This window comes from Choristoneura fumiferana, chromosome 17 (genome assembly GCF_025370935.1).
Source record: "Choristoneura fumiferana chromosome 17, NRCan_CFum_1, whole genome shotgun sequence".
Taxonomy (NCBI): Eukaryota; Metazoa; Arthropoda; class Insecta; order Lepidoptera; family Tortricidae; genus Choristoneura; species Choristoneura fumiferana.
In genome coordinates this window covers 14,181,655-14,209,519 of record NC_133488.1, presented here as the reverse complement: position 1 = coordinate 14,209,519, position 27,865 = coordinate 14,181,655, and the positions used below count along the sequence as shown (strand labels likewise).

At 38.2% G+C, this 27,865-nt stretch overlaps 2 protein-coding genes and 1 long non-coding RNA gene across 3 annotated transcripts; 2 read left to right on the top strand and 1 right to left on the bottom strand.

Moving 5' to 3' along the window:
* The first annotated feature begins 71 nt into the window (after window positions 1-71).
* On the top strand, window positions 72-8,700 carry LOC141436760 (microfibrillar-associated protein 1-like). The gene is made up of 9 exons (XM_074099794.1): window positions 72-175; window positions 289-482; window positions 2,342-2,553; window positions 3,222-3,334; window positions 3,751-3,932; window positions 5,418-5,542; window positions 6,139-6,282; window positions 6,771-6,867; window positions 7,553-8,700. The coding sequence occupies exons 1-9, from the start codon at window positions 103-105 to the stop codon at window positions 7,739-7,741; spliced, it is 1,329 nt and encodes a 442-aa protein (XP_073955895.1). The 5' UTR covers window positions 72-102; the 3' UTR covers window positions 7,742-8,700.
* A 7,153-nt stretch (window positions 8,701-15,853) lies between these two features.
* On the bottom strand, window positions 15,854-20,633 carry LOC141437332 (acyl-CoA Delta(11) desaturase-like). The gene is made up of 5 exons (XM_074100618.1): window positions 20,383-20,633; window positions 20,050-20,180; window positions 18,148-18,353; window positions 17,454-17,639; window positions 15,854-16,710 (listed from the first exon to the last, which is right to left on the bottom strand). Exons 1-5 carry the CDS (start codon window positions 20,570-20,572, stop codon window positions 16,431-16,433), a joined length of 993 nt encoding a protein of 330 aa, XP_073956719.1. The 5' UTR covers window positions 20,573-20,633; the 3' UTR covers window positions 15,854-16,430.
* A 960-nt stretch (window positions 20,634-21,593) lies between these two features.
* LOC141436957 (uncharacterized) lies at window positions 21,594-22,356 on the top strand. Its single transcript, XR_012452349.1, has 2 exons — window positions 21,594-21,853; window positions 22,173-22,356. It is a non-coding gene; the product is annotated as an uncharacterized lncRNA (long non-coding RNA).
* The last annotated feature ends 5,509 nt before the right edge of the window (window positions 22,357-27,865 follow it).

Below are 27,865 nucleotides of genomic sequence, written 5' to 3'. Positions count from 1 at the left end.
ACATTCGTCATCGAGTCTGTGAGTAAGGGTTGATGGCTAGCGTTGTTATTTCAGATTTTTTAAGTTTTTATTTCAAAACTTACTTCATTCGTATTCAAGAAAATGAATGCATTACCAGCACAACCGACTGGGATTCAGAGTACTGCGGGAGCCGTGCCAATCCGCAATGAAAAGGGTATGTTTTGGTCACCACACTACTTTTTTACGCTTTTATTTTACGGATTTTACTGAGCTAAATTGTTAAAGTATTATGGTAGTAATGGTGCCCTTTTCATTGTTTGTTTCCAGGTGAAATATCTATGCAAAAGGTGAAGGTGCAGCGATATATATCGGGTAAAAAGCCAGACTATGCACAAGGTGCATCATCTACTGAAGAATCAGACAATGAAGACTTTATAGAACAACAGAGACCAGAGCGCAGGCATCAGACGTTACCACAAGTGATAAGCAAAAGAGATGAGCAGAGTGATTCTGAGGGAGAGGTAAAAATATCTTGAAAAGTTGATCCATTTTACATAACTTTAATTAATTCACTTAAACAGTGGCCAGCAAACAGTGGCCTACATTGTCATAAATATCTAAATTTACCAATATTCAGGTATTTTTGAGCACCTAGACAGCTCTAGAGTTCATGGTGGTGACTGAACATGAATGAACAAAGATTTTTTTCATTCTGGTGACAAATCAACTTGTGCGTCCCAAATGTGCTATAGCACAAATTAAAATTGCTTGTCAATTTTTTTTAATATTTATATGATGGCGTCAGGAGGTAGTTTAGTGAGGAGGTAGGTAGTTTTTGCTTCATGGCAATTGGTTGCTTTAGGTTAGTAAGCATTAAGTACTGCCAATCTGACTGAGCAAATTGCATTTTCTGTACATAAATCCCTAAAAATTCAAGAAGTGCAAGCCTGGTTTTTAACTCACAATTCTTTGCTTGAGAGGTCAAACCATTAGGCAATTTGACTTTCATACACTTCTTATTGTTGTATTTACCTATATGAAAACTAAAATAGAAAATAAAGGAATTTTATTTATTTTATTATGGCAAAACTTTGCAATTTGCATAGTTCTGATGATAATAAAATAAAGGAGCGGCTTCACCGCAGCTTAAAAAACGGTGACTGTACAGAATCCCAGTGACGCACTGTATGCGCACCATTTTTATTGCATGCTATCCACACCGCTGCTTAAAATACGAAAGCTGTGCGGAATCGCAGTGACGAACCGTAAACGTCACAACTTCTGTTTGGTAAAGTCCAATTCCGTATTTTAAGCAGCGGTGTGGAGAGCATGCGATTAAAATGGTACGCATACAATGCGTCACTGCGTTTCCGTATTGTCACCGTTTTTTAAGCAGCGGTGTGGCCGCTCCTTTATATGGTACCATCAAGTTGATCTGATGAAGTCAGAAGCTTAAGACTGGAGATTCAAGACAGAACAATGAAACCTAGTCATGCTTGGGATTGTTAGAATAGTGTTAGGGTGTATTTTGAACAAAGGTAGTTTACGTAATCTGATGAAGGAGAAGTTAGGCAGTTACTATTTGACAGGTTTTCTACTATGAGTATAGTATAGTCAATACCGTTTATTTATTGCGACACTAGTTATAATGACATATCAGATTTAACAACCGAGAAAAAAGTTCCAACACAATATTATCTGTCCCTTGTGTAGGGCACTGAGGGAGCACCCATGAGGCTGACAAGATCACCTGGATTGTTCAGACTCAACAAAAATAAATAATAAATGATCTAAATCATTAAAATAACACTGCTTGATAGTAAATTGTGTCTTAAGGGCGGTAAATAAGGAATTACGAATGAGAGTCTATTAGAAGCCCGAAGTCGAAGACTGAGGGCTTTAATGAGCCGATGTTCGTAATTCTAGTACCGCCCGTGCGACATACAATGTTTTTCAAATTGTATATTTCTAAAATAAATATTAATATTTATTCAAAAATTGCCGATACCGCTGACTGCGCTCGTGGTAGCGCCAGTTCCCCCCCCGTAGCAAGTGCACGACGTGCTGCGGCACACCATGCAGTAACAAAGTCATTTACTGACCTTGGGCTTCATGACAAGAAGATTTGTACGGGCAATGGCTCATTTACCAACCACGGGTTTCATGACAAGCACATTAAGGTCAAGGGTTTTATTTGGGGGGTTGCAAGCAAGGTAGCCTGCATGTTACGACACTGTTTACGAGCAAGTGTGATGAAAAACGACAAACAGTGCTTAACAACCAAATATTACAGTCCCTTCAATGTTGTTATAAGTGGTTTTGACTGGAATTATACCTTTTTCATTCCAGTTTTGTAAATAAGTACCAATATATCTTGCAGATTGATGACCCTCGTCTTCGTCGCTTGCGAGTGGCCGCGCGCTCCCCGCCGCGCCGCGCCGAACACAAACCCGAAGTCATCGACGCAGAGCCCGACCAGGAGTCCGCCTCCAGTGCTGAAGAAGCAAAGGACAGCTCGGAGAGCGAGGATGAACTTGATGAGGAAGAAATTGAGAGGCGCCGACAGGCACTTAAAGCTAAACTTGCTGCTAGGTTTGTACTGTTTCTATTGAGTAAAGTTTACATTGAGTTTTTAGAGATATATTTGGAACCAGGTAGTTTGACTAAATTTTTTATTCCCCTAACTAAAGTTATGTTACGATCACGAACCGGAAGACGAAGCGTTGGCAGGCCTCCCACCAGGTGGACTGCCGACATCGTGAGAGTTTCGGGAAACCGGTGGATGCATGTGGCGACTTGTCGTTCATTGTGGCGTTCTATGGGGGAGGCCTTTGTTCAGCAGTGGACGTCTTCGGGCTGATGATGATGATGATGGCCATAATTGTATATCTGTAGAAAACAGTCTCGCATAATTCTGTTATGCATATCGAATTTAAGATTAATGTTTTGCCTAAAAAGTTTAGTTATTTATTCATAGTAGTTTCTATCGGTAAACTAAGCCATCTGTCAAAGTGAATGGAAATAAAGAAAAACACAATGTTGATACGATACATATGTCATCATCATCACATCATCATGTCAGCCGAAAGACGTCCACTGCTGGACATAGGCCTCCCCCAAGGCTCTCCACTCAGACTTGTCTTGTGCTTTCCGCATCCACCGCGATCCCGCGATCTTAACCAAGTCGTCGCTCCTGTCGTTTTTTCGTTTCACTATAGCACCCCATATACATATGTATTTGTGTTTTATTTCAATTATAGAGAAGCAGAGAGGGAAGTTCTTGGCAGAGAAGATGACGAGGAAATGTTGGAAGGTGACAAGGTGGAAAGTGGGTCCTCCGACACGGAGTACACTGACAGTGAAGAGGATACAGGTAATGCACAAAAATGTGTTAGGCAAAATATGTCATACTTTTAGCTATTGTGTTAATTCAAAAATATGATGCTTCCGATGTTACTACATAAAAAATCAAAGTAATAAATCCAGAAATATTCAATATCAATTTGTTGAAGCATTGTGATAAAATATTATCTTGTTTGTTTTATTAAATCTTACTATTGTATGGTAGTCTTACTAAGTTTGCTCTCATAGCACACAACCAATAAGAAAAGTATGAAAAATCTTAATTTTTAATGCACGCCGCGCCCGCACCAAGCCGTGCACTCGATTCGACTCGATTAGCAGAGGCCCTAAGTGTCATTTTCGTTACTAATATACCAATGTAAAGCCGGGGCAGGTGGCACGGTAAATAAATAATAAAATAAATAATTGGTAATTGTTTTATTTTAGGTCCCAGAGTGAAACCTGTATTCGTAAGAGCCTCAGATAGAATGACTGTGGCTGAAAGGGAGCGCAAATTGAAGCAACAAAAGAAGGAAGAGTCCGAAGCCAGGAAAGAGAAGGAGGAAAGAAGAAGAGAGGCATTGAAACTTGTTGAAGACACTATTCGAGCAGAGCAAAGGAATACACAGGTTTGACGCCACATTTTTTTCCAGACGCAAACACTGCAGAAATTCTTATTCATACATGTACATCTTATACATGAAACTTGTGAAAATGAATCTGTTAATCCTAACCTCTAGATCTATTTATAGCATTTATCATATCTAACATATCTTGACTAGGATATCACATATCGACGGCCCCCGCAAACAAACGTGTAATGGCTTTTACACTATTTTTTTTATTGTTTACTTACTTTTTTAGGGTTCCATACTTCGAAAGGAAACAACGGAACCCTTATAGGATCACTTTGTTGTCCGTCCGTCCGTCCGTCTGTCAAGACCGTTTTTCTCAGGTACGCGTGGAGTTTTCAAGCTGAAATTTATATCAAATACTCAAGTCTACTATCCCTTGGAGCTGAGAAAAAATCAAACTTCTAAGCCAACGCAATCAAAAGATACAGCCGTTAATGCTGCAAATTTCCGTGCTTCAAAAATTCGTGAACTCAGAGTCTTGAAATTTGGTACGAAGCAACGTCTTATAGCACAGATAAAGGAAAAATTGCGAAAACCGTAAATTTTTAGTTACATCATATAATAAAAATATTTTTAATAATTTTAGTTACTACGTATAGGTTTGTACGGAACCCTCGGTGCGCGAGTCCGACTCGCACTTGGCCGGTTTTTAGCTATAACTTACCATCTGTATTTTTTTTAAAGTAAATATAATAATAAATAAGGTATTTAAGGCAATGTAAATTTTATTTCTAGGGAAAAACTAAGTATAAAATTCGTATGAATAAAATAATATGCCTATGTTGTTACACATAGTTCTTGTCTGTTTTAAACAATAACAAACGTTTATCATTGGTACAGAGTACCTTGGAATTTGTGTAAAACTACTTTACACGCTCATTCGTGTCATTTATTTTAATGCACGTTTTTGTATTGTCTCATGAAATATTCACGCGAATCAATTTGCTTGTGTAATATAGCCTATGTTCTTCACAGTTTCCAAGTTGCAACAGTTTGATAGGAAAACAGGTGATATCAAAAATTCACAAAAACATCTGTGCATGTGTTTATTATTAGCAATTAATATCTAAACGAATTTAGTGCATCGGAGTGTAAAATTTTCGACGTTTTACCATTTTAACATGGATAATAGTGTAAAACATCTTTGAAATAAAAGTACAAACAATTTTCACATGAATAAAAAAAATACTGGTTAATTCGCAACGTAAAAATTTCATTCGAGGCACGTAATTGTTGGGGTATTTATGCTTTATTCTTTTTATACATTGTTTCAAACTTAATCAATCAGAAGAAGAGCTTTTACAGTTTTTCCGTTTTTCATTTTCCCGGTAAAGTTGATGTACACACATATATTACACGTTTATTCGCGGTGATCGTCGATACTAATTTAATGCGACTTGCACGATTTTTGCTGCACATCTAAACTGGGCTAATGATTGTGTTTCTAGCACTCTAGCACTAGTTCTTTACTGTTTGCAGGCCGAACAGAAAGAAGGAAACATAAACGACGTTTGCACCGACGACGAAAACGATGAGCTCGAGTATGAAGCGTGGAAATTGCGCGAAATGAAGAGGATAAAACGTGACAAAGAGGAGAGAGAAACGTGAGTCTTTAGATACGCATATATCTCTGCTAGCGTCAAATAGAAGCAACACATTGACAACTATTACATCTGTACAGTCAAAGAAACTTAATCGCGTACCGGGGTGAAACCTTTCTTCTACTTACCTATTACAATTCCTATTACACTATTACCCAATGATTCCAAGATCCACTTCTAATAACCAAGTAGTATCTGGCCGACCGAGCTTTGCTGGTATAAATAATAAGTATTTAAATAAGCTTCAAAAACCGTTTTATGAACAAGCTAGATGTTCGACCCTCAACAAAGCCATAACAATAGCAAATTTCAGCGAAATCGTAATAGCCGTCCGAGATCCTCGTAAATAAATATGGGTACGAGAAACGCTCATTTAAAGCTATAAATACTAAATAATTTTCGGAACTCGGAAAACTAGATAATTTTTCAACTAAGCAACCGTAAAATTAGATTTTTAGGAGCTTTGAAATACTAAATAAATAGTCAGTTGAATTGGCTACGAAAATTTAACGCTTGAAGTGCGAAACCCATACAAAATGTATGGGGGATTTTTTCTTGCTATGGACGATTCTGTATGTTCAATTTCTGTATGCTTCCAGTGCGGAGAAAGAATTGCTGGCCATAGAGCGCATGCGCAATATGTCGGAGGAGGAGCGTCGCGTCGAGCAACGCATCAACCCCAAGCTCGTCACCAACAAGTCTGTCAAGGGCAAATACAAGTTCCTGCAGAAATACTATCACAGGTTAGAGCCAGTGTCATTTGTCAATGGACTCTTTACATCATCTTTCCAGCCTATATACGTCCCACTGCTGAGCACAGGCCTCCTTTCAGAACAAGAGGGATTGTGCCGTAGTTCCCACGCGAGACCAGCGCTGATTGGAGCTTCACACACGCCGTGGAATTGCTTCGCAAGTTTGTACAGGTTTCCTCACGATGTTTTCCTTTACCGTAAAGCTCGTGGTAAATTTCAAATGTAATTTCGCACATGAATTTCGAAAGACTTATAAGAGATGCGATCCGGGGTTTAAAACTCACGATCCTCTGCTTGAGAGGCGATAGGTCCAACCACTAGACCAACACGGCCATGACTCTTTTTTACAAATAACCATTTACTCCCTTTCTGCTTTCATATGTATTTTCGTAACATTGTATATTTTTCGTGAATTCGTCAGCATCAAAGCTTTTTTTATTTTAATAATATATTCTTTCTAATTTGTTTTATTTCCATAGAGGTGCTTTTTATCTGGATAAAGAAGAAGAAGTCTTCAAACAAGATTTCTCTGGACCAACTCTGGATGATCACTTTGATAAGACTGTACTGCCAAAGGTAAGTTACATAATATATAGGTAGAGTCATTCACGATGACGCGTGCCGTGGTTCTTATTACAATGTCATTAATTTCTAATTTTGACAAAATCACGCGTCTTCGTGGATGGCACTAGGTATAAATAATATCATAGTCAAATCGGCTTCTTAGGTTTTTTTTGGGTTAAGTCGCCATAAGGGCCAAAGACATTAAGTTCTTGCTTTTGTTTACTTGTTTTTTCTGCTTATTTATTAGGTATTGGTCAATCTTGTCCATGTAGTACTCGTATTTTTAGATCTGAAAGATATTTTTACGACAAATTTTTCTATAGAATTGGCATTAGCGTATCCCTGTGTAAGAGCTACACAAAAAGTTTTTTTTCTTTTTGTATTTTATGACCTGTGAGTGTATAATATAGCAGTTTTTTGCCACATATTTGTTTGTCTAGAGAATTAAGTACAATTAATAAAAGCAAAAAATAAATTCGTTCATCCAACAGAACATCGACACAATTGCTGTGTGACGATTACCTTAAAAAGTGATTTAAAGATATCACACCGTAACTTTAAAATCTAAAACTTGTTTTCTTGTAAATATTCAGTTATTCTACTGGTTGAGCGGTGTATTTCTCTGTCACTTTTACTCAAAATTCTGTGTTATTATTTTATGACAAAAAAAAACTACAAAGATTCTATTTGTTTCCAGGTAATGCAAGTAAAGAAATTCGGTCGCTCAGGCCGCACAAAGTACACACATTTGGTTGATCAAGACACGACCGAGTTTGACTCGGCTTGGAGCAACGAAGGAGCTGCAGCCAGGTTAACCAACATTAGAGGCGGAATAAAGCAGGTCTTCGAGCGGCCGACTGCTAAGCGAAATCATAATAATGTATAGCAGTCTTGTAAATAAGGCTAGTGTATATGAAGTGTTCAAAACTGGAGAAGTGATTGTTTGTGTGCGTGACATTTTTGTGTGCGTATTTTACGAAATACGCGGAAAGTGTAAGTCTGTAGCATTAAATTAGGGCCATTGACGGACAATGGGCTAATATATATGTATGTGATGTGCCGGATTTTTAAAAATGTAAAGCCGCGGATACTGATTATTAGCGTCTATATCCGCGGATACGGATTATTATTATCTATAACCGCGAATACGGATTATTAGTATCCATAACCGCGGATACGGATTATTAGTGTCCATAACCGCGGATACGGATTATTAGTGTCCATAACCGCGGATACGGATTATTAGTATATATAACCGCGGATACGGATTATTAGTACCTATCTATATCCGCGGATACGGATTATTAGTATCTATAACCGCGAATACGGATTATTAGTATCTATAACCGCGGATACGGATTATTAGTATCTATAACCGCGGATACGGATTATTAGTGTCCATAAATCGCGGATACGGATTATTAGTATCTATAACCGCGGATACGGATTATTAGTACCTATCTATAACCGCGGATACGGATTATTAGTCTCTATATCGGCGGATACGAATATTAGTGTCTATATCCACAGACACGGACCTCAACTTTCTTAATCAGCGGTGATATATGACGATCGGCAGTACAAAATGTCAGAAATGCTATATTTGAAATGTTCCAATTTTGTGTTTTCATGGAATAAAAAAAATCTTTGAATTATAGTAAAGAGTATTTCGTTGCTACCTAACCTACCTATTAAGAATGTATTGTAAAATCAGAAAAGTTCTCTACAATTTATCCATTAGGTATTTGGCACATTACTAATATCATTATCAACTTTAAAAGAATTGCAATTAATTTAATGACTTCGTCATAAACTATTATATACAAGGACATTATTAAGTTAATTAAAACTTGAATTGAACAATTATCTTTTACTTAGTACAACCTTAACAGAATGCCAAAGATATCAAAAAAAAAAAATATGAACAAAAATATGTCGATGTGATGTGTTTTTTATTTACTTACGAGAGCTGCTACTTTTTGCTTTATTGAGAGAGTCCTATCTATGGCGACACGCAGAGGGGCTATTATGAAATGCGAAAATCGACGTTCGTATCGTACCGCCCCTCTCACTCGTATTAAATAATATTAGTTTCAGCGGGACAGCAAGATACGATGTTCGAATTTTGCACTTCGTAGTCTATACTACCGAGCCAGGTTCCTTACTGTGGCTGACCAGGGTACGTGTTTCCAGACCATAAAATCGAAGTGCCGATGATGGTCTCTTATCTCACCTCTGACTTCTCTGCGTTTGTTGACTTTCTGCTTTTGGAGAGGCAGGACAATGAGGCAAGCGGTTTTATTTGTGAACCGATTGAAATCGAAATAAACATTATTAGTTAATTATTAGTTAATACAAGAAATCCACAACACATCATTGAAAACAGCATGTATAGAACTCATTTATTATATGTATTTCCTATCGAATACGAAATGGGTATACTTTAACAATGGAATCCGCAATAAATAACGAAAAAGAATTATACTGTACCTAAGCCATTAACACGCCAAATCTCACCTATTGCAATCAAATGATTCAGCACAAAAATCAAAGACGATGATATGGGGGTTCTAACAGGTTTTTCTCATCACCTCATATTAAATTGTAACCGTGATCCTAACACATGAGCTCATCTATCAACGCTAGAAGCAATTAATTCGAAGCGACGGAACATTCACGTCAAGGTTTAACACAAAAATATATTTTCTAAAATTTTATAGCACTAGCTATTGCCCGCGGCCCGCGACTCTACCAAGAATTCGTTTATCGCTATCCCACGGGAACTGTGCAATTTCGTACATTCTCAAACTATCTGAATACCAAATTTTATCTAAATCGGTTCAGCGGTTTATGCGTCGTGAATAGGCAACAGACAGACAGACAGATAGTTACATACTTTTGCATTTACAATATTATTAGGATAGTATACCTATCATAACTACTATGACATAAAGTTGACTCATCCATCTGGTATAACGCGATACTTTATTTTTTTGTTTATGATGCATCTTCAAGATATTAATTTGAAGAGCATGAACGGAATTTATAAATGGCTTCAATAATTGATATCAAAGTAAACGCAATTTTTAATACAAGCTTTCTTTGCTGACTGTACTTGCATTGTCATCCAAAATGCACTCTTCGACCACCAGAATTTCACTACAGATTGTCACCGGACTTGCATAGTTTTATAGGTATGCAAAATTTTAAGTCAATCTGACCACAGGAAGTGGGTAAAAACTCGGTTGCAAGATTTGACCCTCACATACATATATACATACATACATACTAAAATAAAAGCTTCTAATAATAATGAAAAGTGCCTAATTTTCTCAAAGTAACCTAAGTAAACCTTAAACAGGCTATAATATTCTACTAAAGTTTAGTTTTTGGTCACCACCTAGGTAGGGCAGGTCGGTATTTGTCTTAATAATACATTCAGCCATGGTCCCCCAAACGTAACCCCTCCGCGAAAGCCACAATGCATCAGCTTCGCAGAGCATGAGCCCGAGATTCATCACTAGAGCCCGGAGCTAGTGAGTTCACACGGCTTAGAGTTAGAACTGAGAACTTTTATCGTTAGGAAGTTTTATATTTTACGGCCTCAGCCGCAGCGTCGACGCGGCTCGGAGATTTAACTTGATTTATGTGTGGGCCAGCCAGTATAGTCACTTTACGCGAGGACGACAAGGAATCACGGCTTAGGGGATTGACTTAACGAATATAAACAGAAACATACGGAAGCGTTTTATTAACTTGTTTGAACTGCCTCACGTCTTGTAGTTTTCATAGAAGGTTGATTTTTCATAGAAGAAATTAATTTCATATGTAATTAATTTTTCACATAAATTCCGAAATACTCAGAGGTGTGAGCCCGGGATCGACTCCATGCCACTCTGCTTGAGAGACTAAGGACGAACCACTAGGTTACTATGACTCATAAATACTAGGGAGTATTTGACTTACTATCTTATAACTCATACAAAATTAAACATCTTATTTTGCTTCCTCCTAACACATACTGATCGTGATCGCCAATCAAAAACTCTTCAATACAGCAGGCAGCAGAAGTAGATTAGCGGTTGTGGTGCTTAAAATGATCTAAGCAAGTCTCTTATTACCTTGGCAGTAGAGTCGTGGGTAGATCATTTTGAGCACCGTATTCGCTCATCTACTTCTGCTGCTGACTGTACAAGCAACATTAACAAACTTCACACAACATAACTACAGTTTTCTTTGTGACTGTCGTCCGTCGACGTGCCGTTAGGTACAATTTAAACCTGAAAATGGTTTCGTTCCGTGATGGATTCCCTTAAACTGTCATTAAAGCAAAGCAGACATCTATCTTCGCAGTTAAAATATTTACGCTACGTGACATTAACCTACATTTTTGTTAGCACAGGTCAAAGTATCCATATCGCAAAATTTTGTTACCAATTGTTAAAGCCATAACCGGCATTAATGTGGGGTTGTAATGGCTTGTTCCCGCTCAGACACAAAACGAATCGGGATTATAAAAACGTTTATACGTGATAGCATTTTAAACGACATCCTAATTGTTATTTTCGCCAATGAAAAAGATAAGGGACATTCATCTCTCTCATTGTCTACTATTGTCGATATTTATGTTGCAGGTAAACTTCTGAACAAGTTAAACTAAGTATTCCACGAGTCAAATTAAAATCTGAAAATCACAACGGCAACGACAAGACTTTGCGAGGAAACATCTGATACTATTCCTATCGCAAATGAGTCTGCCCTAAAGCAATCTCATCGTAATAAGGGCAATCGAATGAAGGATAGATAAAAACGAACGGCACTGAGGGTGCGGGCTTAATTATGTAGATATCATCAAGTTGCAGCCACGACTTAATTGCTCAGTTCGAACATTACAGGTCCACGAACCGTCTACAGTGAGTTTTGAGAGTGAAATCAAAGTTTTAAACGCCTCTCGCAATGCTAGCGGGTAGATGATAAAAGTTTGGTTCCCCTGTGGACATTACACGATGTTTGTTGGGACGTGGCGCGCTTCTCTTAGCTTAAGGGTAGAGGCCACGGTCGTTTTACCCGGTACCTGGGCGACCTAATGTTTACTAAACTTTGTTATTGTAACTAATAACTACAGCTGTTAAAATGCGATGATAGCGCTGCGGCCACTAAAGCAACACCTTTATGAAACCTAATTAGCTCGTAAGTTGGTTTAACCCAAAGCGAAATGAGCGGTACGTATATGAGGTATGTATAATGTAAGCCACCTACCTCGGGACGCTCGAGCACCTAGCGACAGAACACTCTATATGGACGTTCATTCATCAACATTACTGCTAATGTAAGAGCCGTTGAAACATGGCTGTCAGCAAAATGACGAAAAATTGTTATAAAATTCTGATTTAAGATATAAACGTAAATATAAATCAGTTGATAAGGGTCAGTTAGAACTGTTGAATATATAAATATGAAGCGGCCAAGTGAACACTAAAAAATAGAACTTAAAGGGCGCCAATGGTAAACCTGCATGAATATTCTATCATCAGACTCTGGATACCATTCTTGCCCATAGTGCACCCTAAGACCTCTAACAAGCCCAAACACAGCTAGGTTACGTTGTTCTGTCTTGGAGTTCCATTGCCTAGCTTCCGGCTCCATCATCACCACAGCTCTTAGTGTAGGTAACTACTGTCATCAGAGTATATTAGCAAATTAAGCTAATAAAAACGTGTTAAAAATTAGTTAGGTATTTAGAAATGTATGAATCCGATCAATGAGAAATAACTTCTTTGATTAAAACTATTGAATGCCGCACAGAAAATATATTTGATCAAATTTCATATATTAGCGAAACACACAAGGTTCGAAGCAGGTGGAGGTTCGTTGTAGTGTGATGGATCTGGTTGTGGACCAGATCTGCTACGCACGCCGCGGTGATATGTGTACGTGCGACCAAACTTAGTTCCAGGAACAGTCTTCGAGTCCCGCAGACGCCAGCCGTATACACTGCTAGAAGTTTCACAGAAATTATAACGGTCTTCAGGCTTCACGCGATTTCTTACCTTTAAGTACTCACGGCGGCCCCCTACTGGCAGACTCGTACGTAATATGCAGCTTACATTTTCGTCAATTGGTTTCATGACTGGTTCAGGCTCAAAGCTACTGCGTTTTATTGCAGCTAAGCCAAGGACACGACCGTCGCGTATAGCCTTTTTCCGTCGATTTACTGTACTGGCCTGAAGGTGATTGACTAACGAAACAAGTGAATTCTCTATTTCTACTTTGCGAATAAGAGCTGGTGTAAGGTTTGAGCTACTTTTTTCTCTGGATTGCACTGCCTTTTGAATCTTGTCCTGGTTTGCTATAAACCAGGCGACACGTTTTTCAGTTTCCTTTTCAAAGTTTTCTGTCATGAACTTAAGGGTACTTGGGTTGCTAAAATCTTTCGGCATTTTCGGGATTTAATTTATAAAAAAGGGAGGTAAAAAATGTAAAATAAATGTATAAAATAAATATGTAAAAGGCTACGAAAAGGTTATATTTTTTGTCATGTCATGATTATGTCAGTGTATGATGTCTGTGTGTCTGTGTTTGTATTAGTGAGCAGATCTAGTGGAATAATATCTTTGGTATTACTACTTTACACATAGAACAAATAGTTGATTCCAAAAGAGTTTATATCGATAAGTAAAGATAATAGGTACAGTCGTACAATCACACCGTTATGTCTGTACGAAAGGTCTATACCTATACTTATTACTAGCTGTTGCCCGCGACTCCAACCGCGTAGAAGTATGAAATAGTAGATTGATAACCAAGGTTGGAAAGTGACCCATTTCACCTGAGATATTTCTGGCGCTCTCACTTCGTTCGAGGGAAATGGGTAATTTCACCCGAGTTAGACACTCTACTTTTCATTTCGACTGTGAGGAAAGTAAAATAGTACAAAAAAAATGAGAATATCATTCAATTGAATTTCAGTATTCAGTAGGTAAATTGAATTTACTTACATCCAACCTCCAACGGTACCTTTTCGACCTGGCCACTCTCCTCGGCCGAGTATAAAAAAAACGAGTTGGTCACGACCAAGGAGTTTATATAGTACCTACAAAACTGGAGGTTGAACGCCGAACGAAGAAGTTTGACCTTTATTACTTATATAATATTCCATCTCTTTCTTAACCGAACTAAAGAAAGAGATAAAGAGAGAGAAGAAAGAGAAACTGTCTTAGAGGATGATGCGATGTGATAAAGCTTTTTTTATTTTTATTTAATTCTCGTGTCACAGTGTTTGTGGCCAAACTCCTCCGAAATGGCTTGACCGATTATTATTATGATTTTTTTTGTGTATATTCGGTAGGTCTGAAAAGACTTAGCACGTAATAGTACATTGTGTCTTAAGGGCGGTAAATAAGGAATTACGAACGAGAGTCTATTAGGATCCCGAAGTCGAAGACTGAGGGCTTTAATGAGTCGATGTTCGTAATTCTAGTACCGCCCGTGCGACATATAATGTTTTTCATCACATTTGCGAGTAAAATTTTATATTTGTAAAAGAAAAAATATAATTGTTCCAAATGTTGGCGATACCTTAGGCAATGCTCTTGGCAGCGTCGCCCTCTACCTCCCTCAGCATGCGCCGCAACGTGCGTGTGCATGTGAACCATGTAGTCCTGCTGCAGGAGCGCGCTCACGCGACTCGGCGGCTGCCGCAACACGCACACTCCGCGCCACCGCTCTGCTCGCGCGACTGCCCGACGAAGCTAACACCGGCGCACAACTACCCGCATTTTTATCGTCATTTTTATTGTCAATGTCTAATGTAATGTGTTTCATGTTCAAAATTTGTGATCACTGTTTAAAAAGGTTCTTCTTCTTCTCTTTTAAGATATGGCTTTTCTGTCCTATTAAAAAAGGTTGGCGAAACCTGAAAAGTTTATTTGACAGTGACAGAAGCGACATTGACAGTTTTGACAGTCTGTCGTAGATTTTTCGGTCTTGAATTCCAGTTTTTAGTATATATTTGGAAACAAAGTTTTTGGCTTAGTTTTTGGTATCTAATGGCATGAGCATGACGGAACGGGGGACGTATGACGTATGCCAATAAGTATATGACTACTGTAACTCCTGTCAATTATTTATTTGTTTGCGTGTTATAAAGCGATTTTTCCTATTATTACAAGATTGAATTTGATCTGCGGTAAAAAACTATCAAAATGCCGTTAGTGGATATTACTAACCCGAAAATCATTCGTTTTCTACTGGAAAGTTATGAAAAAGAAGCTCGTCTTCGTATGAAATGGAGTGACAAATACGCAAAAGGCTCCCAAATCGCGTCGTTCCGAGGTGAACCCAAAAATTATGTTCACGCTGATATCGAGTACGCCGTGGACGCGGCCGGAATGGCGGCGACAACACGGGACCACTTAGAAGCAGCTCGCCACAGATACGCAAAGCCAATCAAAGATAATGATCTACTGAAGTTAGGCAAAGCGAAAGAGCCACAACCGATCATGTATCCAGTCGACAAAAAGCTAATAGAGTTAAGAAAGCAGGACGGCGCAGAATCTTATCTCAAGAAGCGGACTAAATTGAGCCCAGAGGACAAATATATCTTTGCAGAAACTACTAGCTTCATGTATGGATGGAGGCTCAAAGACAGCGAAATGAAAGTAACAGGGCCTAAACACCCAAGAGTGTGTCAGATGCAACGAACCATGTTTACCACCGTTGGGCCTCAACCAGATCCTGAGTATTACCAGTCTCCGTTCCAACCAACTTCGATTTGTGAAGCGCAAGTCTAACAATGAGTTGCAAAGAGTGCTTACGATTATTTTTATGATAGGTTTATTTAGGGATACTTTATTTTTAATTATGTAACTACTTACGTCCATACAAGTATTTTTTAAGTCAATATCTAGTTGTTTACATGATAACTATGTACGGTATATTTGTTTAATTATGTAAAATTTATTTCTGACTTGCTTATCTATAAAATAAAAACATTCAATAAAATAAATAATTTATTTGTGTCTAGTAAAATAAAAATGTTTGTAGAAATAGTGTCAAAACACACTGCAATTACATACGAGTACGTGCCGCATTAGCCGAGTTCAGAGCTTTAGTTATTATTGTGTTCGCGCGTCTCGATTTGCATATTGAATTGTCAGTGCAACAGCAGTTTAGTTTAGTTGGAAACAAGTTCACTGTGACTGAGTAACACTCATTATTCCATATTCTTTCTCTAATTTACTGAGTACCTAGCTTCGGACATTTTCGTACAATTTCCGCAATGTACCTACTTAATTTCTTGTTCAAATTGTTATAATAAATAAACTATTTCTCACATTCGTATAATTCGTCCATCAAGCCACCATGCCACCAAATCGACGGATACATGTAAAGCGGGGCTCCTATTTCTTGGCGGTTTTCCTTTTGGAAATCTGAATTGTACGAATGCGACACACATTCATTTTTTTAAATTTAAACGAAAATATGGAAATTTTACGAACTTCTCCTGAGTTAAATTAAATTAACGTGTTAGTACACCTAGTCAACATATAATTAAAAAAAATACATTGTTTTCATCAGCCAACCGCTCTCTCATCTTTTGCGTGCAGCGGGAAGTGTACGGGAGTACCATCTCCTAATCTATTAGCGATAGAATTTATCATTTCAGGAGTAGCTTGCCGAAGATCATAGGCTAGACCCAGTTTCTCAAACAGTCTTATGAAGGCGGTGCCAAAGTTAAAGAAGTCGTAATGCTCAGCTGCTTTGTAATCGAATGGGAACGCGTGGTGGTAATTGTGCCAACCCTCTCCGAGGGACACAGTTGACACGAAACGGTTTTCTGCTGGCTTCAGATCCCTGTGAAACAAATTAAATTAGATTTAAAGATGATCAGTAACAGCTTCCACATCGATTGAGTAACCCAAGTTAACATCGCATCTACAAGACTAGAAGTATATAGCTATTGTACTGTACAGTCAACCAATGAGGGCTATCGCGTATGAATTCGCCACTAGAGGCGCTAGTGTAGCGTGAGGTCTCCGAAATGTCAAATCTCATAGTTTTTGGGTGAGCTACGCGGGTTTATTTATAATTAGAATAATATTGTGAATATTTTGCAATATCTGAAATTAATTATGGCAAATATGCGTTCCGGGGCAATGAATGTCTGTATTTTGAGACAGTTTTGTCTTTCGGAAACCTTTGTCCCCCCTTTTTCCGAACAAAACGGGGACTATACAACACTGTGGCATGCTCGATATTTTTATGGTACGGTTTTAAGGTGTATTAAATATGATTTTAATCTAAACTTTGTTATCATACCCGTAATAACAGACTTTGAAAGCCATACTTAAAAACCTCACGCAACAGTGCGCCATCTTGTGAGACAAAAAACGATAGCCCTCATTAGATTCCATCTCGTGTGTCGATCGAGTGATGCCAGCGAGCCAAAAAGTGCGCGATTCAGTTTCCTTGAGTGCACATTAAAATACTAATTTAAATTATTAACTTAATTATTAACTTTTAATTATAGATACTTTTTACATATTTTTATGACATTTAGAAGCAGAAGCATCTGCAGAAGATATGACCAAACTTACTTATTATACGGCTTGTATCCAAAGGCATGAGCCAAACTGTTGACAGTAAGCTCGCTGTGAAACGTGAGGATGTAACGGATGAAGCACTGCCAAGCCACCGCGGTCCGCCAGTCCTCACCCCAGAACCACACATTGATCATCGTGGGCAGGTAGTAGCAAAACAACAATTTGAACCAGTTGAAGTACCTGAAATAATGATCAAATGAAGTATCGAAAGTGGCTACGGAGTAATCGCTGGCGGGCGGACACTTCATGTCTGACTTTCATGTTCTGACGAACTCTGTGAAAGGGTAGGTGTATCAGGATAGAAACAGGCGGTGAATGCGAATGCGAGCTAACGCGGTTACGTGGTAGACCTCAGTAGGTACTCAGTAGATACAGTAGGTACATATTTAACCATGGAAGAGCAAAGTATTTGATAGGTAGGCGAATGTGTGTTGTTACGCAGGAATTAAGTCGACATCTTCGATTCTTTGGCTCAAAACTTGCAATTCGCTTTCAATTGAATCATAGACGGTAGAAACTTATATGATGGAAAATGTATACCGCTACCCGTAGACATTGGCAATACAGGACAAATTGCAGATGCACCTACAGTCAGCGTCAGAGAGACGACCCCCTCCTCTAATAAAATTATAAAAACTGTTCAATCATTTCGTCCGCAGACAATGTGGTCACTATTCAATAAGCTCACTTTTCATAGAACCGCAACAACGGGTCGTTTTCTATATCACTCATGTCCATTTGCTTGCCACGTTTGAGTACTTCGTCGTTCTTCTTTAGCATTAGCCAGCCGATGTGTGAGAAGAAAAGGCCTCTGTTAGCGTTATGCGGGTCAGCGTTCGTGTCGCTGTATTTGTGATGCACCCTGTGATCGCGCACCCAATTGTACAGCGAATTCTGAAAACATAACAGAAACCATGAAATTTTAAATCATTATCATATCAGCCGTAGGGTGTCTACTGTGTTGCCCCCCCCCCATTTAAATTACGGAAAAAATCCAGCTGTGTAAGTATGATGTTAACTAATAATGTTTTAAACTTTCGTGATTTTCATTCGTAAGCCGTACCGTGTCCGGCTTTTGAATAGAATAGGACGGACTTATCTCTTCCCGTGAGTGTCGTTAATAGCGAGTAAGACACCCGCAGTCAGAGTGGGCAACAGTGTTCTTTATTGCTAAGTACGACAGACTCCTATTTAGCATTGTGTTGTGGAAAGCAAGGGGAAACCAAACGATTTTTCCAAGAAAGTCGTCATTAAGGTTGGCTAAATCAGCACCAACCGACAACGACCTTTTTATCAGGAGTGTAACGACTTATGAGGTAAAGTGATTGGACAAAAATATATACTTAAATAAAAAGGAAAATAAGAAAACTTGAGTCACATCCGACCTTTGACCTTCAGACCTCCGGTTTACAAGTTCAACACTATCGTTGAACCAACACGCTGGTGACAAGAGTTTTGGTAAAAAAATAATTTTTAATACAAGCTTTTTTTTGCTGACTGTACTTACTTGTATTGTCACCTAAACTACATCTGAATACCGAATTTCAAGTCGATGCCATTAACCGTTGAAGAGTTCCGTCCCGTAGAGACCATCCTGGCCAGACCACCAGGATGACTACCAGGATGTCACTATCAGATTATTGTATTGTCACCAGATTTGCATAATTTTACCAAATTTAAAGTCGATCGGACTACTGGACGTGGGTCAAATTTAACTTGCAAGATTTGACCCAAATAAATAAATAAACGAACAGAGCAAGTTAAATAAAAACTTGTAAAAAACAAGGTTAAGTGCGGATAGTTTGAAAAACTCAGGCCTCTGAATTGAACTGATATCCTACACATCAGTTTACTCGTGACTATAAAGAAATATGCCAACAATTTTAATTACAAGAAAAACTACGTTCATAAATTAAAAATAAATAAATTAATGATAAATGAGATGAGGCTCTATCCTGGAGCGGGACTTATATCTGGTATCCGTTAATTTCACAACTAACGTTTGGCAACTTGGTCCATTTCGCAAACTCTAAAACTGTAAATATTTCAGGATTTGTTTCAGGGCCATCGTGTCGAAACCTTTAGGTTAGGTTAGGTTAGTTTTATAAAAAGTCCTGAAATATTTAGTTTCAGAAATATTAAACAGTTGCGAAATGAAAAGTTACGGAATGAATCAGGTTGCCAAACGTTAGTTGCGAAACATTAGTGAAACATTACCCGTATAATCTACTGTATAGGCCGAGATAATGACATTTTTAAATTGTTATGTATACCAAATTCAAAGTCAAAATGACCACTAAAAATGAGTAAAATTAAAAAAAAAATTAAGTGTCTTCTTTTTAACTGTTTAATTTTTTTATTTTTGTGGCAAAACATGATTTATTTCTTTCTTACCTTTCTTCTTTTAAGTATTTTCTTCGAATGTGATCTGAGATCGTATTGTCTAACGCGCTGTCGTTTGCTATCGCATTCACCATCTCTTTCTACCCTCGTCTTTCACCGTGTGACGGAAAGAAATGGTAAAAAAGATTGTGATCCCAAGTATGTTAAACAATATGTACTCGGGTTCAAAAGCTTATTCTATACATACCTGGCCAGCACTTGAGTAGCACACTAATAGAAACAATTTGAGTGGTAAAGTGGCTTTGTAGGCTTTGTGAGTCCAGAGTCGGTGCGCGCCGCCTGTCACTCCGAATCCGCTCGCCACGTACATTATACAGGCTGAAAACGAATTATATAGGTTCGGAAATAAGTTCACCCCGAAATATAAGAATAACAATCCGAGCAAACAATCAAAATTCATCAATCACGGGCCCTCTCATTCAATCATATTCACCAAACAAGTCTCAAGGGATCAAATTGATTTATTGATAAAGGTAAAATATTCTGACTCTGGAAAAAATGATTTAAAAGCAAAACTCACCGAACACAACCGTCTGCCATTTTACGGGGAGAGCGTAATGATACGGCCAGTAGATAAATAAAATGTGATATAGGGCGATCAAAATAAAATTCACCCATTTAATGTCATTTTGGAAACCTAAACTTTTCTCGAAACTTCTGAACGTTTCACTCAGGGAAGGCCGCAATTGCACTTCTTCTTTCCCTACCATAATAAATTATTTTATCAATATTTTAACAAACACGAGCAGGTTGTCGTACTTATTCTGACAAAGTGTTTGAATTAATTTCAAAACTTTTAAGTACCTGTTTATAATTAGTTATACATTGATGCTATTGTCGTATTGTGTTGAGGTAGAGTTCGGTAAGAACAAAGTGGTTATTTAGTAGCACCTATATGACAGTAAAAGATAATGTTATACTTTAATTAATACTAATACTGTCAACACCCATATACCCGGATATGATGTAGAATATGCACACAAATAATTACTATGCTTTCGCTTTAAAGGATAAGTTTGCCTCCTTAAATCTGTTGATTTTATGTGTTATATTTATAGACATACACACAATATCGTTATGCCCGATTAGCTTAAAGCAAACGTTTTATCATTAATTTACTTGTGAAATTACAAGTATAAGTGAAATCAAAGGCATTTAGTAGGTATAAAAACAGACGACCTTTTTTGTAGACATTTAAGCATTTAACCTTGAGCAGGCGCGGCGCACTCCGCGATATAGGTGCGATTCTGTAAGTACGTATCAACACTCCACGCCGGCGTGGCGTAACTCAGTAGGGTTATGCGCTTCGCCCGGCACGCACACTCGCAGTCTCTCGCTCGAACTATAGCGCATGTTATTTACTTCAAGACTCGAACTATCAAACGCTTGCTGTTGCGAGCTCGCTAGCAGTTTTTTTTTTTTTTTTTTTTTTATTGTACTTCTCCTCTTGTCACAATTTCTGTCCAAACGGGGAAACGGAATGTGATAAGGGAAATGGTAAGGATGAATTTGAAAAATGGGTTTCACAAGTTTTTATTCAGTTAGCTGCCTGTACTTAATCATATCTTGCAAGTTAAATTGGAGCCACTTTCCGGTACCCGATTGAGCTGAAATGTATATAGATACGATAAATATATATAAGGAATTATCATTAATTACAAGGAGGGATGGAACAGATACGGGAAACGGAACGCCAAGGACTTGTTGTAGAAATGAGGAACGATTATAAAGTTGACAGGCGAGGATTATGTGATTAAGATCACAGGGGACAGCTCCACATTCACATGCCGAGCTGTCCACTATGCCCAATCTCGCAAGATGTTGGGGTGTGCAAACATGCCCCATTCGCATGCGAGACATCATAGTTGTTGCAGGCTTACAAAGATGGATTTTTGAGAACCAGGGCTTGGCAGGGATTGCCGGTTGAATATCGCGATAACGCAAACCCGTCCTTACATCATTGGACGCCCAAAGCTGGCTCCAAGCCTCTCGTAAGTATATCTTTGGCATAGCTACAAGATCCTCAGCTATATTTTTGAACGGATGAAGGTCCCCACTATCGATCGCTTCGCGAGCTAATTGGTCCACGCGTTCGTTTCCCTGATCCCCTATGGCCAGGGATCCAAGCAAAGGAAACTATGTATCCATTCTGATAGCATTTAAATAGAAGGCTTCGTATTTTATAGATATGGGGATTGTTAGATTTTTGTTGAAAGGAAATTTAGCAATAGACTGCAATGAGCTCAGTGAATCCGAAAATATTATAGTGTTTTTGAGTTTCATTAAAACTATATATTCAACTGCTTTCAGGATACCAAAACACTCTCCAGTGTACACAGATGATTCTGGTGGAAGTTTAATTTTTTGTACAATATTGTATTGAGAATGCAATACACCAACGCCAACACACCCATTTGAGGAGACCTTTGAAGCATCTGTGTAAATATGATGGACATCCCGAGCTTCTGATCCAATAAAACCCAAAAACTGATGATTATGTTCTACATCATTTTTAGAAATACCTATATTTAGGGCAACCGATGGAATAAGAAATAATGATTCATATTCATGCTGATAAATGGGGAGTGTAGAGGAATTAATAGTGGGTGCAGAAATAGATTGATATTTATTAAAGCTTTTGATTAAACAAGGAGGCTTCTTATGTTTCCAATATTTTGAGGAGGCTATTTGCAGAGATAGACGAGGCAGGATAGACCAGAGCTGATGATTGGATAGCTGAGTACATCGGAAGAGATATCTATCGCTGAGGAATTGACGCCGTAAATATAGTGGAGGATCAACGCATTCCACTTGAAGTGCATTAATAGGACTAGATTTCATGGCCCCACAGACAATTCTAAGAGCTTTAGACTGGATACCTTTCAATTTCTTGAAGCCAGCAACACTTCCAGGGTCTAGTAAAAAAGTACCATAATCTAAAATGCTTCTAATCAAAGCATTGTACAATAATTTCAAGCATGAAGGATGTGCACCCCACCAAACCCCTGAGACACACCTCAGAATATTAATGTTTTTTTCACATTTTGCAGCTATGTAATCACAATGGGCTAGACCAGTTAATTTGCTATCTAAAATTACACCTAAAAATTTGTTTGATTTTTAACCAAATTACTTGACTACCAAATTTAACACTAATGGGGGAGGGAGTCGCTTTCTGGTAAACAATACCACCACACTTTTGGACACAGAAAGCTCCAAACCATTGGAGTCTAACCATGTCTTTAACAGCCCTAAAGAACAAGTGAGACTATTGCTAGCCTTTTCAATGGAGCCATTAATTGAGTATAATAGTAAATCATCAGCATATTGTAAAACTCTGACCGATCCTTTTAAAAGATGATTCCAAGTCATATGTGTAAATATTATATAGCAATGGGCTTAATACGGAACCCTGTGGAAGTCCTCGCCACACTGTACGCGTGATTCTATTATTGTCATCTAAGAGTATACTAATAAATCTTTCTGATAGTAATTGATTATGAAGTTGATTAAAACTATAGGTACCCTAACTTAAGAAGTTTATCCCTCAATACTGAAACTACCACATTATCATAGGCAGAACAAATATCAAGGAAAGCAGCAGTAACTGACTCATTGTTTGAGAATGCTAAATGGATATCGGACGTTATTATTGCCAGACTGTCATGACAAGACCGACCTTTGCGAAAGCCAAATTGACTTTGAGCCAGAAGCTGATTGTTTTCCATGAAATACTCTAACCTGTTTTTAATCAAATGCTCCGCCACCTTGGCGAAGACTGAAGATAAGGCAACTGGGCGATAAGAGGATGCATCGCTAGCTGGTTTACCCTGCTTTAGAATAGGTATTATAATTTGAGACCTCCATGCCTCAGGAACAGTGCCAGTAAACATAACTGTATTTATGACAGAAAGGAAATAAGAAAGAATACTGTCACTAACATTTGAAAGAAAAGAATAAGGTACACCATCCTCTCCTGGTGCTGAATCCTTTAGGTTTGCTAAAATACCTTTTAACTCCTCCATTCGGAAGGGTGATCCTAGACTAAATTGAGAAGAAGGGCTAGGAGGAATAGAGGAATGCTGAAAAACATACCCTTCAGGAACTGATGCAGGGGCTAACTGGTCTATGAATTGTTGAGCTAAATTAGGAGGAAGTATTTGTCTAGGAGAATCATTAAATGCAGATCTAAACCTTTTCACGTTATTCCATACTATGGAAGGTTTTACATTAGGAGAAAGTGACAGACAAAATTGCTTCCATCCTTCATATTTTTTCTTACGCAGCAACTTTTTAGTATCTCTTGCAACTTGCATGTAAAATTCAAAGTTTTCATTGGTCATTGAGTGGCAATAACGTCTCTCAGCCTCCTTTCGTTTTTTAATTGACTGGGAACATTCAAAGTCCCACCAAGGCGGAGAAGGAATTTTACCTGATGCACTATTTTAACAGGAAAAGTTTCATCAGCTGCTTCAGTAATTATCTTAGCCAGGCAGCCGAGGAAGTAACTAGATCCTCCTCATCAATACTGGGGAGATCAGATAATCTCTTATCTACGCAGCTTTTAAACATTTTCCAATCTGCATTATTTAAATTGTACTTGAGCATGGGGCTAGGCCTTGTAAGCAACGGAATAGTAAAAAGGAAAAGAAATTAAAATCGGAAAATGATCACTTCCATGGGATGACTCTAATGTATGCCAGGATAATGATGATGAAAGATGAGCAGAACAAATAGATAAGTCCACAACGCTTATGGCCTCTAAAGGGCCAGTTCGCCTAGTGGGGTAGCCATTATTGAGAACACAAAGATTATGACTATCGAGAATATCTAAAATTGTTCTCCATGATTGCTAGAAACTGAACTACCCCAAGAGCGATGCTGGGAATTAAAATCCCCTAGAATCAAGATGGTTTGGCAGGGAGATTATCACTTGTTTCAAGCTCATGGAAGATCAATGATGATGGATGAGGAATATATACAGATACAATACAAATGTTATTTACAATGGCAGCAACAATGGACCATTCATTGTTGCTGTGTGGAGGAGTAGGTATTGTTGAAAATGCTATATTATCCTTAACAAGTAACGCTACTCACCATATCCATCAGGTCTGTCCTCTCTGAGACATGAGTAGCCAGAAACTCTAAACAGAGCTCCAGGCTTAAGCCATGTCTCAGAGACGGCAAGAGCGAAAGGATTAAACTGATTTATAAGATAGATTAAGTCTTGTTTTTTGCTAGTTATACTTCGGCAGTTCCACTGAACTATCTTGTCCATTGTGTGTTATAGTAGCAGCAAGTGCTTCAAGCAAGGGGCAACGTGGGACGATGAAACAATTAGATTTAGATAACAAAGAAATTAAAGCTATTATGGCCTCGGCCACAGATTGAGATTGTGAATCAGTATTATTGGAATCTTTAAGTGCGCAACCATTTGGTGGAGGTGGAATAGCATATTCCTTAATCAGAGCATTATGAGCCACTTGATCATATCTTTACTGGTTCTAAATGGAGGGCCTCGGGGTTTAACAAATACTGTTTTTCTATATGACTGAGTGGGTGTGCTTTGTCTAGAAAAATTTCCAACACTATTGCGATAATTTGTTGTTCGATGGTGAAGGTTGATGAGGTGAGGGATTATGCTGAAAAAGGACATCTGCAAAAGATTTTTAAACTGGTGGATGACACTTAGCAGCTTCTCCATACGAGATACAATTATTGGCCATAGTAACTTTAATATCTTTTTGCCTTTTATGTTCGGACATGATCTATTTATAGCAAAATGTGGGCACTGCACCAATAACAAAAGGCATTGTCTTCTTCCACGGAGCAGGTCTCAGCTGTATGCATTTGTCCACATTTGGGCACTGGGGCTTGGACCTACAATTAGTTTTTGTGTGGCCGAACTTGCAACAGCTGAAACACTGCACCGTTGGGAAAATGTACAGCTCTACAGGTATTGCGTTTATAACAGAGAAACATGTTTAGGCAAATGACGTCCGTCAAAAGTCAAAACGATAGTTTCCGAAGGTTGCCATGTGACAGAACCATCAATAGTCACCCTTCGGTTCAGTCGCCTCGCCTTAAACAACATTCCCACACCCAATAGGTACAGTAATGTTAGTTAAAATTTCGTCATCGGACCATTGAGCTGGAATACCCCGGACTAAGCCCATACGTGTGACAGAAAATGAGGGATGTAAGCCGTGAGATTCTCGGCCTCAAGACGAGAATCGTGGATGAATGCATTTGCGTCGTTCATTTTGAAAAAAGCCATAGATATGCGGGTCCTACCAATTCGTTTTACGCTTCCGTTTATGATGTTTTGGAAGTTGTTCCTCATCAGAAATTTACCAAGAACACAGGATGTAAGGACGAGTTTGCATCTGTTTTTTTGGTTTGGACGTGAATAGTGAAGGGACTGAAATCCATACTATTAAACAATTCCCTGCCAACTCCTGATGTTTTATTTTTTTCCACTTCCATCTTACGTGTCTCTACAGTATTCAAGTCAAACAGTACTGATACTCCTTGGTCTATTCGTAACTTCAGGAACACTTTCATTACAAGCGCATGCGTAGTATCCCTCATTGTTTTTCTACTTTTTGTGTTACATTTTTTACAAATTTTTCGGCGTCTTTTCCGATCGCATACGGTAAATGAGGTAGACGAGTCTGTATCAGCGATGACTCCATCTATGATGGAGTCGATTTCAATATTGCACCCAACCTGGAGCTCGCACCTCCAGGGTCTGGGGGATCCTTATCCCCATGGGGCAGAATACAAAAAAAGAAAACTTACCTAAACCGACGTTTTTATATACACTTACACAAATATAAATATGAACAACGAAATAGAAAATAAAATATATATAAAACACACACCACCTAACTGATCTTTAAACTATTAAATAATATTTTAACAAAAAAGAAAGCCAGAAACAGAACCGCCGCGTTTCACGTTCCCGCGCTTTTTCCGCTAGCATTAATAAGTTCCCAAAAATCGACCCTGTCACTACTCTCCTCTGTCACAACTCTCCTCTGTCACAACTCTTCTCGGTCTCCCACTTGTGTTATTAGTGTGAAACGTTCACGAGGAATGCAAAAAATATGCTTGTTGCTGGCTTTTTTTCACAAGTTATTAATTCAGTCTAGCTGCTGTACTTAATATATCTTGAAGTTAAATTGGAGCCATTTACGGTACCCGATTGAGCTGAAATTTGGTGTGTAAACGTAGAACGATAGCATTGCAATAATAGAGTAGGTATCTAGTACCATCTACAAAATAAAGTTACATTCAAATAAAATGTATTCTTTACAAAAACTTATTTCAGTGTAGGTACTTTTTATATGAACTGGACAGGGCAATATTTGTAGTTGAATGGTGTAAGTCATTATTACGTTCCCCTATTCTAAACCAGCGTTTGGGTGCTGAATAAATAACGTCCTTCGCGCGCAGCAGTAGAGTTCAATTTTGCTTGGTGGTGCGGGTGGTTTTGCTAATAAAAAATACGTAGGTATATAATGGCGGTTTTCGTCCACAATCAAAGAGAGAACCTTCTGTCTTGTACTATCTACTATTATCCTGTGCCTTGAGTACTTATGTAAACTGAAGCCAATTTGTCACTCCAAATAATAACAGGTAAGTAGTTACTGAAGGCATGTTAAATCGATAAGTATTCATCTAACATAGTATCATATACTCGTATATGCGTGCGTGGTATACAGTAGAGGTCAAAGTGTAAAGATAATTTTGACCTTCGCTGTACAATACCTGCATATGGATATGAAAAAATATTTTTTTATTATTTTAACATTGACCTAATTCTTGAATAGATATAATTTTATGAATTCTGCAAATACAAAATGCAAAATAAAAAATACTTAGTAAACTATATCCCGTAGACGATACTGAATAACAAACATCGAGAATTTGTGTAATGATAAAAAAAACATTCGTTCGTATAGATAGAGTACAGTCTTAAAATAGAAATTATCACG

Bases quoted from the DNA above. Each gene is read 5' to 3' on its own strand.
- LOC141437332 (XM_074100618.1), bottom strand. From the start codon at position 20,572: ATGGTAGGGAAAGAAGAAGTGCAATTGCGGCCTTCCCTGAGTGAAACG. The intron at 20,181-20,382 runs GTGAGTTTTGCT...ATTCGTTTTCAG, and splicing joins ATGGCAGACGGTTGTGTTCG to CCTGTATAATGTACGTGGCG. The intron at 17,640-18,147 runs GTGAGCTTATTG...TCATTATTTCAG, and splicing joins TTGTTGCGGTTCTATGAAAA to GTACTTCAACTGGTTCAAAT.
- LOC141436760 (XM_074099794.1), top strand. From the start codon at position 103: ATGAATGCATTACCAGCACAACCGACTGGGATTCAGAGTACTGCGGGA. The intron at 176-288 runs GTATGTTTTGGT...GTTTGTTTCCAG, and splicing joins GCCAATCCGCAATGAAAAGG to GTGAAATATCTATGCAAAAG. The intron at 483-2,341 runs GTAAAAATATCT...TATATCTTGCAG, and splicing joins AGAGTGATTCTGAGGGAGAG to ATTGATGACCCTCGTCTTCG.